General features: G+C 47.7%; 2 protein-coding genes across 4 annotated transcripts in view; both read left to right on the top strand.

Annotated features, from left to right (window-relative positions):
- Window positions 1–12,500, top strand: part of LOC118286489 (alpha-tectorin-like) — a 475,374-nt gene that overhangs the window by 221,252 nt on the left and 241,622 nt on the right. The window lies entirely within an intron of this gene.
- LOC118285709 (neuronal PAS domain-containing protein 3) overlaps window positions 1–12,500 on the top strand; it is a 223,500-nt gene that overhangs the window by 1,495 nt on the left and 209,505 nt on the right. The window contains exon 1 of one of the 2 annotated variants that reach the window (XM_047337720.1): window positions 2,647–2,935. The exons of the other annotated variant lie outside the window; for it this stretch is intronic. Coding sequence (XP_047193676.1) covers window positions 2,883–2,935 — 53 coding nt within the window. The 5' untranslated portion in view covers window positions 2,647–2,882. Of the gene's footprint in view, window positions 1–2,646; window positions 2,936–12,500 lie in introns of those variants that run through there. 2 annotated transcript variants of the gene reach the window in all.

Below are 12,500 nucleotides of genomic sequence, written 5' to 3'. Positions count from 1 at the left end.
AAAAGTAGAAATGTGTTTTGAGTGTGAAGCCGCCGTTCCTCCGGTTCCCCCGGTTCCCCCGGTCCCCCACACGCTTGATCTCAGTGGTCGTGTGTTTTCTAATCATCTGGAGCAGTGGGGGGGCACACAACACACACACATACACACACACACACACACACACACACACACACACACACACACACACACACACACACAGTGTTTTTATTATTACCTGAAAAAAAAACCCTCTCCATTCTGTAGTGTGTGTGTGTGTGTGTGTGTGTGTGTGTGTGTGTGTGTGTGTGTGTGTGTGTGTGTGTGTGTGTGTGTGTGTGTGTGTGTGTGTGTGTGTGTGTGTGTGTGTGTGTGTGTGTGTGTGTGTGTGTCTAAAAGCTGTCGGGAGCAAACAGGACGTATAAATCACAGCCGGGGCCTCGCTCGGAGCGTCGCGGCCCCCTGAAGCAACAAATACGAGGAGAATAAGGGGCCACATTGTTATTTAAAGCAGCGGCTCACAGAGCCCGCACCCCCGGACCCCCACGAGGGGAGGATCCCGGGTCGTGTACGTTTGTGTCAGTATACACAGGGGGGGGGGGGGGGGGGGCAAAGGATTAGCAGTCGTGGTTTCGACATGTTCTCAGCTGAAGGAATTTTTAACTGTGTCGTCATCCGGCAGCCGGGGGGAGACCCCCCGTCGGGACTTCCTCCAGGGCCCCTGCAGGGGCCTCGGACCCCAGTTTGCTAAGATGAACGTCCCCAAGGAAGGTTTCTCACCTTGCTCTTTTCCTTTTTTAAATTATTCTTCTTCTTCCTCTTCATTGCCCCGTTGTCGTCGTCGTGGGCCCCCCCTCTTCTTCTTCCTCTCCATACCCCCCCCCCCCCCCCCCCCCCCCCCCCCCCCCCCCCCCCCCCCCCCCCCCCCCCCCCCCCCCCCCCCCCCCCCCCCCCCCCCCCCCAGCAAACAGCTGCGAGCTAATATGTTTATACATTACGCTCCATTATCCATGTCGCCTCCGTTGACTGTGCCCGGTGAGCAGAGCCGAGGAGGAGGAGGAGGAGGAGGAGGAGGAGGAAGAGGAGGAGGAAGAGGCCCGAGTGGGTCAGAGACATCGTGTTTTGTTATAATCTCCCAAAAAACTCAGCCGACGTGGAGAAAGTCCGGCGTGTTGAAGGGATTGTAAATAACGTTGGGTGCAGTTCAGGGGTCAAACCCTCGGCGACCTTTCGGTTTTCTGAATTAAAAAATGCTGAACCTGTTCACCGAAACTCGCTTAGGATTTTAAAAAACGTGTGTTTAACCTTGTTTTCTTTTTCCCGCTGTAATCTGCTGCCAAAACACACGTCGACGCCGTTTCCCCCTCGAACACAACTTGCACGTGTCGGTCGTCGCGGGCCGAGCTTCCCGCCGATCGACGGCGGCCGGTTCAAGGTTCCTCCTCCTCCCACCGGCCTTGATTTCCCGCCACAGCACCGCCGCCTGTAACCCCGTGTTTGTGTGGAGATTACCCAGCATGCCTTTGACCTTGACAGGTCATTGGTATAGAGAGAGGAGGGAGGCTTGTTCAGCTTCCAGGGCTGCAGCCTGATGAGGTGACAATGAATTATACTTTGAAAAATTTAAAAAAGGAATTAGAATAAATGGTTTGGTGGAAGAAAGAAGAAGAAGAAGCAAGTGGTCGTTTCTGTCGGAGGATAATGAGCCGTCACAGGCGCGTCCAAACATCAGATATATATAAAATATATATATATATATATATATATGTATTTATATATTTTTATATATATATATATATATTTATATATAATAAAAAAATAGAAGGTTCGTTTGATCATTTTTGTTTCAAGTTCGAGGACAAATTGTTTTTTCTTGCAGATTCAAAAACCCAAAACACGAGAGAGAATCATGAGGCAGCGAGAGGAAAGGGGGGAAAAGTTAGACACAGATTTTTGAAATTTGAAGTGAGACATTTGCCTGTGATGTGTTTATTATGACACTGAAGTGGTGGGGGGGGGGGGGGGGGTCTGATTTACAGAGCAACGAGCCAAATAAACCACCCATCAGCCCCTGCGCACGTTTAGTGATGCTTTAAAAAAAAGGGGGATAACAAGGAAGAAAAAATAATAAACACACGCACACACACACACACACACACACACACACACACACACACTGACTGCATCCGAGTGGCGTTGTTGCTCCGGGGCTGGAGAAAATACCGGAGATGTGGTGTCCCCCCTTTTTTTTTGTTTTTTTGTTCCTGTCAGCAGCTAGAGGAGGAGGAGGAGGAAGAAGAGGAGGAAGAGGAGGAGGAGGAGGAGGAGGAACCAGAGAGACTCCGGCCGCCGAGCGACGCTCCGCCGCGGGGGATGTAACCGGGATGTAGACGCTGCAGCGGCGGCGGGGATGTAAAGATCTGACGCGCCTGTTTTGGCGTTTTTCTCCCCCCCCCCCCCCCCGGAGCGCATGCAGGACATTCCTCTGTATCGTCCTGTGCATGTCTGGAGAGAGTCAGCGGGGAGGAGCGCCGTGCACCCCGGGGTCCCCCGCACTCCGCCCGGCTTGGCTCAGCTGCTGCAGCCCGGTGCCCGTTGAGTCCCCGCTCCTGAGCGGCGGAGAGGGACGAGCAGGGGACGCACACACACACACACACACACACACACACACACACACACACACACACGTTCTCTCTCTCTCACACACACACACGCACGCGCGCGCGCGCGCACATACGGACATGGCTTTGTCTTAACACACCGACCATGACGCATTGCTGTCAGGGCGCAGCGCGCCGCCGCCGCGCCGCCGCCACATAGCGACGCGCGGCGAGCAGCGGGACGCGAACGCGGCAGCGGCGAGAAGAGGAGCGGAAAGTGAGAAATCAAATAATTGTTGCGGGAAGATGGCGCCCACCAAGCCGAGCATCCAGCAGCAGGACCCGACGCGGAGAGAACGGTAACGGGGCTCGGATTGTATCTTCCCTCCTCCTCCTCCTCTGCATGTGGACCGGGGCTGGACGCACCGGCGGCGGCTCCGCGGTGACAGTCTGTTCCTGGAGGTGTCGGGAGGAGCGAGGCGACCCTTCAGCAGAGGAGAGGGAGGCGTGCGTGTGCGTGTGTCAGGCGGGGAGGCTCGTGGCGGGTAACAGGTCGCTCGGCTGACCGACCGTCTGTGTTGGGAAGCCATGCAGTGTTGACGCTGCGAGGTGTGTGTGTGTGTGTGTGAGCGTGTGTGTGAGTGTGTGTGAGCGTGTGTGTGTGAGCGAGCGTCGAGGAAAAACGTGCAGCCATCGATGACCAACCTGTGTGTGTGTGTGTGTGCGCGCAGGTCAAACCCTGACTTGACCTTGTTGACCTGGTTCACTGGCTCTGGTTGTTATTAAGGTGGAAATATGAATGTGTGTGTGTGTGTGTGTGTGTGTGTGTGTGTGTGTGTGTGTGTGCTACGACTGGATCAACTAGTGGATTAATATCTATGCTGGTGATATATTTTATTATATTATATTGTGTGAAACGGGTTCTGTTCTACAGTTGTTCACCTGTTGGTGTGATTCTCTGCCACGTTGATTCATCACCTGTTGAAACTCACGTCTCACAATTCGACTTTATGTGTTCCTACTTTCACATTTTCTGCATTTTCCTCTCGTGAACAAATTGAAAAGGTGGAATCATGTTCTCATGTGCGATGACGAGCTCACACACACACACACACACACATTTATCCCCCTCTTTTGATTTTGAGATATAGAAATATTATTTATTTATTTATTCATTTTAAACGTGACGTCTGTGTTCCATGATATTCGACTCCCCGCTCTGCTGGAGCCTTTAGTTCATCACGTTAAACTGAACAAACTTTACATTTTTTAAATCTTTTGTTGTTTGAAATTCAATTGAATTCTGTCGTAGTCGTCATCTCAGACACTTTATTGAAACACCTATTGTTGTTCGACTGCAGCTTCTATCGGAGTCTATGTTCTGTGTGTAATATTCAAAGCGGTGGAATCATTTTCTGGCAATGTGCATGTTTAGTTTTTTTCACCTGTTGATTTGGGGATGTCGAGCATCGAGTGCAACCACGAGTCACATTCTGTTGTGATCAGTCGGCAGCATCATCAGTGATGTGGTGTCACGGTGATGCTGAGATAAAACAACACATGGCGTCCGGAATATTTGTGCTGTAACTGTGCTTCTTCTCTTTGTGACTTTATGTTTTGTCTTCAAACGTAATGAGGCTAATTTCATCACACAACGATTTCTCTTTTTAATTTCTCTTTACTGTTTTTGTTTGTTTTGTAGTCAGTACGTATCTTTTCTTCGTGTGTGTGTGTGTGTGTGTGTAACTCCATTTTCCTGATCTGATCATGTGACTCCGATCTTCATTTATTTGTTATTTCTTTGAAGTTTGAAAAAAAAAACTACAATATTAAATATGAAACAAACTCATATCCAGACACATGAAGCAACAGGCGCGACAAAAATAATCTCTCTTTCCATCAGTAACATCTAAATTTGGTTAAAGCTCCAACTTTAACTTATTCACAGGAATTTGATATATTGTCCATAACTCTGTTCATATATAGTTAAATATAGTAACATGAGGTGGAGCGACCTCCGTGTGAGTCTCCATGTTTCTACGTCGTGTTGATTCCCACACTTGGTTGGCGAAGCGGCTGCCCGCTAACGTTAGCCTAGCGGACGTTAGCTGCACCTGTGTGTTGAGCTTGTAGGTGAAAGTGAAATTCCCCGTGACACGAGTCACGTTACTTTACTTTAGTCAACAGAAGCGTCTGAGAGACATTTAAGAGAACCCGTCCCCAGGTAGCTAGGCTACACAGCCGCGCGATTAAGGCATTAGCGCTGACGGCACGGACAGAAAACACAATATAAATGAAATAGATAAACATAAAGGCTCATTTTCTGCATCGTTTATTCTCTAAAATAAAAGATTTCATATTGACTAAAGGCTTTAATCTCAAATTGCGCGATAATGTCGGTAACTGTTTTCCTTCGAGTTTTAATTTTAGTCTTAGTCTCAAACACGATTTACTCCACTTCCTGTTCCTGTTCTTCAGGATGTTCTTGTGAACATTAAATGATCTCTTTCTCTTTTCTTTTTTTTTCAACATGAATCCTCAAAGCTCATTTTTCAGAGCGAGCAACATTATCGCGGTTCAGTTGAACGCGCAGTGAGCAGCAGGTTCCGGGTCGGTGGCGAGCAGCAGATTAACAGACGGACATTTGCATACGTGTGATGTTGAAGAGCAGAGGAGCGGCGGGAAGGGGGTCGGAGGTCGAACGTATAGAGCCGAGATTACACCTCGCCGCCGTCCGGCCGTCACTTTTCACCGCTGCTGCTACCGGAGAGGTTTTTATCCTTTAATATGTGAGCCTGAAGGAGGCAGGAAGCTCGGACCTGACGGGGAGGAAGTGGAATTCGCGCTGTTGGAGAGTTGAGAGCGGTTATCTGATACCACCTCGGCCTCGGTGCTCAGCCCCCGAGGTGTTCCACGTTTCTCCCCGTCACCCGATTCTGCTGGATAATTTGCGGGGAACCCCCGAAATACCAGATTGAATCAACGTGTTTGTGAGACGTGATGGATGTGTCGAATGTGCGTCCCAGAAAAACGCCTCCTCCCGAGCCTTTCAAACGCAGGTTGATCTCTTCTTGGGCTCCTCCGCCACATTCAAACTCCTGCCGCTGGCGGAGGAAAATACGACGCTGCTGTACAACCGGTCACGCTGCGACCTCTTACGTCACGCCGGCAACCGTAGCTCGTAAATGAGACGCACGATTGTAACTGATCAAAGCTAACTAGAGACGAACGATGTAAGAGATACTTTGATGCAACATATTCAGGATAATAACAGACTGCGTGTGGTTGTGTTGACATTCATATAAATGTGTGACACGTGCAAAGAGTGCGAGTGCGTTTCAACGGTGGAAATAAAAACCAAAATTAGAAATAATCAAACTTCAGTGAAATGAAATTGGTGTTTTTCTTTCACGTCTGGTTAAGAAATATGAACGTTATGATTAAGTTTAGGAGAATATGTTTAAGACAAGTTCATTTTTGTGGGAAGACGACGGATTCGACGTCACGTTTTTTCCCGCTGAATCTCGACATTCAATTTCAATTCAATTCAATTTTATTTGTATCGCGCCATATCACAGCAACACGACATCCAGCAAAAAAAAAGTGGTTTCTTTCCGAGGCCGTTTTCATCCAGTAACTTTCCGTCAAATCCCCCGACGTGGTGTCCTTGAACGCGTCTTCAGAGCCGCTCCTGTTGTGTAACGACATCGCCTGGTGATGATGAAGTGTTTTTTCATTGTGATGGATTAACGCTCCGGTCGCTGCGAGCTGATTTTCATGGAGACGAACAGAAACCACTCGCTGCCCGGAAGCGAGCCAATCAATCTAAAAAAACAACAACAAAAAAACAAACGTCTGACGTTTGGTTTGGGCATTAAAGTGGACAAATTTGCAGCTGATCCCATCTATTAATTTTCTTCACTATCCATCCATCGTGTCGTCCTACACCAACCTTCCGTTCTCTCACCGTTTACTCCCCGCTCGCATCCCTCCCTCCATCCTCCCTCCATCCATCCATCCATCCATCCATCCTCCATCCCTCCCTCCATCCATCCATCCATCCATCCATCCTCCATCCCTCCCTCCATCCATCCTCCCTCCCTCCCTCCATCCATCCATCCATCCTCCATCCCTCCCTCCATCCCTCCCTCCATCCATCCCTCCATCCATCCTCCATCCCTCCCTCCCTCCCTCCCTCCATCCATCCCTCCATCCATCCATCCATCCATCCTCCATCCCTCCCTCCATCCATCCATCCATCCATCCATCCTCCATCCCTCCCTCCCTCCCTCCCTCCATCTCCAACCCGCGGTGTGTCTCTGCTAACAGCCGTCAGGCGGCAGCGGTGGTGTTTTGGCTGAGCTGCTGTTTGTGGATCTACAGTATTTCTGGGGGCATTTCAGTGCCGATAGGCATCTGGAGGAGACCAAATTAATTTCCAGGGGCAGAGGGAGGGAGAGAGACAGAGAGAGAGGGGGGGGGGGGGGGGGGAAGAAGGAAGAGGAGGACAGACTTCATAGCCGACTGCACAAGTGCTTCCACTATCAGTACACTACACCGGGACCGGAGAGAGAGATGATGGAGAGATGATGGAGAGGAGGACTGGACAGGAGGCAGACGGAGAGACGGGGGGATTAAAACAGCAAGAAAGAAAAGGAGGAAGAGAAATCGTATCATGAAAAGTGGGTTGAAATGGAGTCAAAGGGAAAGATGAAAGATGAAAGATCATTCTTTTTCCTCCGCAGGCGGACTGATGCGATGGGGATGTTTTAAACTCGTCTTAGTCCGGGATTAATTAAATTAAGACGAACAAATTCCCAAATTACAAATTCAATTAGAAGAATTACGAGTGTTTGAAACGTAATGTGTACAGATGCTTTGGGTCCGAGTGTTTGATGAGAATTAAAATAATGTTAATTTTATGCCGCGGCCTTCAGCAGCAGCAAACTCCAGCTCATTAAAGAACTTGGATCCAAATGAATTTGAATTCACGACACGGCATCAGCGCAGCTCCTCGAGAGACTTGACGCCTCCTGTTGGTTTTCACTTTGTCGTTTGGTCTTGAAGCTTGTTTCCGCCAAACGTCCGCGAGGCGCGAGCTGCAGTTTGTGGTCGAGTCAGTCGGTGAAGTACGAAGTGGTTGCTCTCGCTCTGTCGCTAGGTGCTAAGGTGATCTGACAGGTAGTGGATAATCACAAGGTGGTTGCCAAAACGATTTGCGACTATTTTGATATTCATCAGCTGTTTCTTTTAATGAAATGTGGGGATTTTCTTTGTGGCGTGTGAAAATCTTTGTCTTATTCGGACAAATCAGGGGATTCGGAGACGCCACATTGGGGAAATCTGGGAAAGTATGATGGACATTTTTTCCCCATTTCTGACAGTTTATACAGAACGGGAGATAAAAGGAAAAGGAAGTGACAGTCATGTGATGATCCATCACCAACGAACGTAGCCTCATTTGGTGTTGATGGTGGTGGGGAGCGCTCTTAACACATCACCGCCTAAAATCAATTAAACTAGAATCATCCTGAAGGACTGCGTGGAAGGACCCTAAAACTTTAACAGAACCTGCAGGACCGCCTGTCACCCCCTGAACCTCCTAAAGAAACTCTAGAACCTTGTCATTTAGCACCGAAACTTCCAAAACTGAATGCAGGAGCTTTCTCGCCCATTACAAAGTCTTGAAGAACCTTTGTAACCAGCCAGAACCACGAGAACCTTCTTAATCGGTGGAACCTCTTCGTTGACCTTCCTGAACCTTCTCAACTACTGCTAGAAGAACCTAGAAGACATCTACAACCTTCTTGTTGACTTCTACGTCTCAAAGAAACTCCTTAACCTCCTGGACAACCACGAGAACCTTCTTACAAGGAGCAAACTTCCAAGAGAGGAAACCCACTTCTTTCTCGGCCCATGTCTCGTCCTTCCACCAAGTTGAGTGAAATCTTTTGAGTAGGATCTCAACACAATGTGAGTGAGTCAATTAGTCATAAAGGGAATTTAAAAAAATAAACGATACAGTTATGATCTGGACCGACTGAAAAGAAAAAGAATCAGAGAGACGGACTGAGGAAGAGAGAGTGTGAGAGAAGGGGGAGGAGTCTGTGGTGTTGGTGTTGGCGAAGTTTCAGAAACAACAAAAAAACCCAAAGCACAAAGTTGGCCTTGTCCCCCCCCCCGGGCCTCCCTCGTTTCCTCTCCCCTTCCTCCCCCAGGGGCGACATAACACAATAAAACGTCCCATTACCCCATTGATGGGCGAGAGACCCCGAGAGAGAGGGCGGTAGAAAGAGAGGGAGGGGCTGAGGTTTTGGCAGCGAGGCGTGTTGTTGGTGCGGTGGTTCTTGTGGAGCGTCGACCAGATCCTGACGCGTTGTCAGGAAACGGCTCGAGACGCTTGAACAGCCACCGGAGAAAGAACAGAAAAACAAAACAAGGACCACGTGACACTTGGACGTTTTGCTCGTCCAGACGAGGATGTAGAACACGGTTATCAGACAGAAGAGGACGGAGAGAGAGAACAACTGACGTGTCCAGAGTTGATGTCGGAGTGAAAATTGCTTTTTTTCCTTTTGCAAACTGAATTGACATGTTTTTTTTCTCTGGGAGGGGAAACGCATATAGAAGATGTCTCCGGCCGGCACATTCAGATTCTTCAGCAGCAGCAGCTTCGCTCGTTTGTTACCAAATAACAATGTGTAAATTCTTTCCTCCGACACGGACTCTGGTTTTGTCCCGGACGGAGAGAAATGTATGAAAATGTAAATGATGCAGCGGCACACGGCCGGAGCGCCGCACAAACATGTTGTTAGTAACGATTTCTTGATTTCTTTTTTTTTGCATAAACAAATGCTGTTATTTATTTTTTCCTGTTAGCAATTTCTCCAACCCCGTGTTTGGCTCCTTGTTTTGCTGCGATCGCATCCTGTTGGTCGTGACGCTCCGTCTCTCGTTGTGCGACTCACATATCTGGTTCGTCGGGGACAGAAAAAAACAGAAGAGACGTAGAAGACGATGAAGAAGAACGTCGTCGCCATGAGTCTTGGTGGTGGTGATGATGATGATGATGATGATGATGATGATGATGATGGAACAAAGGTTCCACTTGTTGAGGTTCTGAGGGTGGAAGTGTTTTACCCACCGGGACGTCACCCACTGGTTTGGGTTTCGAAGCCTCAGGTTTAGTTTTTTCTTCAGCGCCACCTTGTTTGTTTCGGACCCAGAGGTGTCGCCCTCTGTTGGTCAGTTCAAAGAATACAGGCCTCAGGCACGTCAGCGTCGGCTTCACTCTCCGACCTCTGCGACCTTCACAGCGGATGTCACTTGTGTTTTTACTCGAGCGAGTAACACGAGTAAAACTGTCACTTTCTGTGGATGGAAGTGTAATTTACTTTCTTAAATATTATGTTATATCATATATATATATAAACAAAACATCCCCTTCCTGTCATCTTCCTCTCCTCCTGTTCCTCCTCCTCTTCCTCCTCCCCTGTCCTCTCCTCCTATCCTCCTCTTTCTCTTCCTCCTCTTCCTCCTCTCACCGACGGAGATTGTAATCAGCTCAGACCTGCTGACTCAGCAGCTTCTCACCTCAGGACCAATATCTACCTGTCCTTGAAAAACACACACTTCAATTATTACTATAACTTATATTGGTTACACACACACATACACGCACACACACACACACACACACACACACACACACACACACACACACACACACACACACACACACACACAGACACACACACACACACATTATCCATTTGCTACATTACTCTTTCCCACTTTTGTATTATTTCTCGTCTCTCTCTTCCTATTTCTCTTGTTATGCTCTCCCTCCCCCATCTGTCTCTCTCTCTCTCTCTCTACCCCCCCCCCCCCCCCCCCCCCCCCATTGATGTTAATGGCCTTGTAAGGGGCTGGAGGAGCGATTGGGGGGGGGGGGGGGGGTTTGACGAGTTGCAGGGTGAATTACGACCGCTTCATTGAAATCAATAGAAGAAAGTGTCGTCTGACCTCAAAGTTCACCGGAACTTCTCAGAAACCTGCTTCTCAGCTCCGGCTGCGAAGTTTAAACGCGGTGTGAAGAAGAGATTCTCAATATTCTGAGATATTAGTGGTTAATGTCGACCAACGTTAAAGTGCACACGAGCAGAACGAATGCTGTTCTACAGTCGTTTAATTCAGTAATTCTGCTGTAACATGTAGATGAAGCAGATGCTCCTCACACTGTTGCTTCAACCCCAAGAGGAATTATTCAGAAAATTAATTTGTGTCCAGTTTATCGACGCAGATGTTTTCTTATGATGATGATCTCTCTCTCTCCCCTCCCTCTGTTCACCACTGAGCTCGCTCGCCCACTGCGTCACGCACACACACTCACACACTCACACCTGAAGAAGAATAAATGATGATGGCCGACGTCGCCATCATCAGCGTGTTTTCTCTCTTTTCGATTGGCTCCGAGGAGACGACTGCTTCCTGTGTTCGCTGGCTAGCGACTGCCGCCCCCTCACGGTCACGTGATCGTCATTAGCTCCGCCCCACATTTCGACGTGGTCACCTGACGACCTCCGCAGGTGGTTTGACCCGATCGGATCTCGGTGCGTCCACCTGAACTACTCTCGTGATCAAACACAATCTGATCACAATCTGTCTGATACGGGCCGCATGTTTATTGATGTGTGTGTGTGTGTGTGTGTGTGTGTGTGTGTCCATCTTCCTCCTCCTCCGTGTCCCATCTCGTCTCCTCTGCTCTCATCACCTCCCCTCGTCTCCTCTCTGCCCCGGTGCGGTCGCCTGTTTTGCCCCCGTAGGCAGGACGGAGACCAGCGGGTGAAATGACTATCGATTATTCTGTGTAGGACGGGGGGGGGCTACTGACAAAACAGACAGAAATCAGTGAAAACAGATAGAGTCGAGCGACGAACGATGGATTAATACGCCCCGAACAAATCCACGTCTCCGTGTTGTTCAGGTAGAGTTTGTGACACGACTCATACCTCACGTTATATTTTATTATATTGTAAGTGACGTTATTCTCTTCTAATACTTATAATAATTCACACAGGGAACCATTTTTATCACATATGATCATTTTTTCTCTTTTTTTCTCTGAATATTTTCTGATTTCCGAGAACGTTAAAGACTAAAAATGTGAAAAATGATATTTTTACTTATGTCATTTTTTTAAAAAACATTTTATTTCATCAGTTTATTACAGAATTGTTCAGCTTTTGATAATGATTTAAAAACTTTATTTTTATAATTATATGTGCCGCATATCTTTTTGTGAGCTGCATGAAGTGAAACGGCAAAATGTGTGTGTGTGTGTGTGTGTGTGTGTGTGTGTGTGTGTGTGTGTGTGTGTGTGTGTGTGTGTGTGTGTGTGTGTGTGTGTGTGTGTGTGTGTGTGTGTGTGTGTGTGTGTGTGTGTGTGTGTGTGTGTGTGTGTGTGTGTGTGTGTGGCGTCCCTCTGAGAGTACAAGGTGACATTTGGGAGAAGTCTCGACCTCATGCTGATCAGAGACGAGCGCTCTTCAAAGAGCTCACACACACACACACACACAGACACACAGGTTTGAGATTAGCCTTGAGAGGTTGTTGGATTAATAATGTTGCGGATTATTATTATTGATTTACACTTGAAACACATGATTTTTAATCTGCACTCATGTCGTTTAAATTTGACACAAGTTGATTTTTTACATATTATTCATTATTATCCAGCATCACGCTTTTTATTTTTAGTTTTAACTTCATCACTTACTTGCGCATATCAGACCAAAAAAAAAAACAACCCCAAGAAAAATACTTGTGAAAACTGATTAAGTTATATATACTTACATATTTTTTCAAGGTTAAAAGTTCATCAACTAAGAACTTGATAAATGAAAACAAACCCCACAACCTTTT

Source organism: Scophthalmus maximus, chromosome 15 (assembly GCF_022379125.1).
Source record: "Scophthalmus maximus strain ysfricsl-2021 chromosome 15, ASM2237912v1, whole genome shotgun sequence".
NCBI classification, from domain to species: domain Eukaryota; kingdom Metazoa; phylum Chordata; class Actinopteri; order Pleuronectiformes; family Scophthalmidae; genus Scophthalmus; species Scophthalmus maximus.
This window is presented reverse-complemented; position numbering and strand designations above follow the sequence as displayed.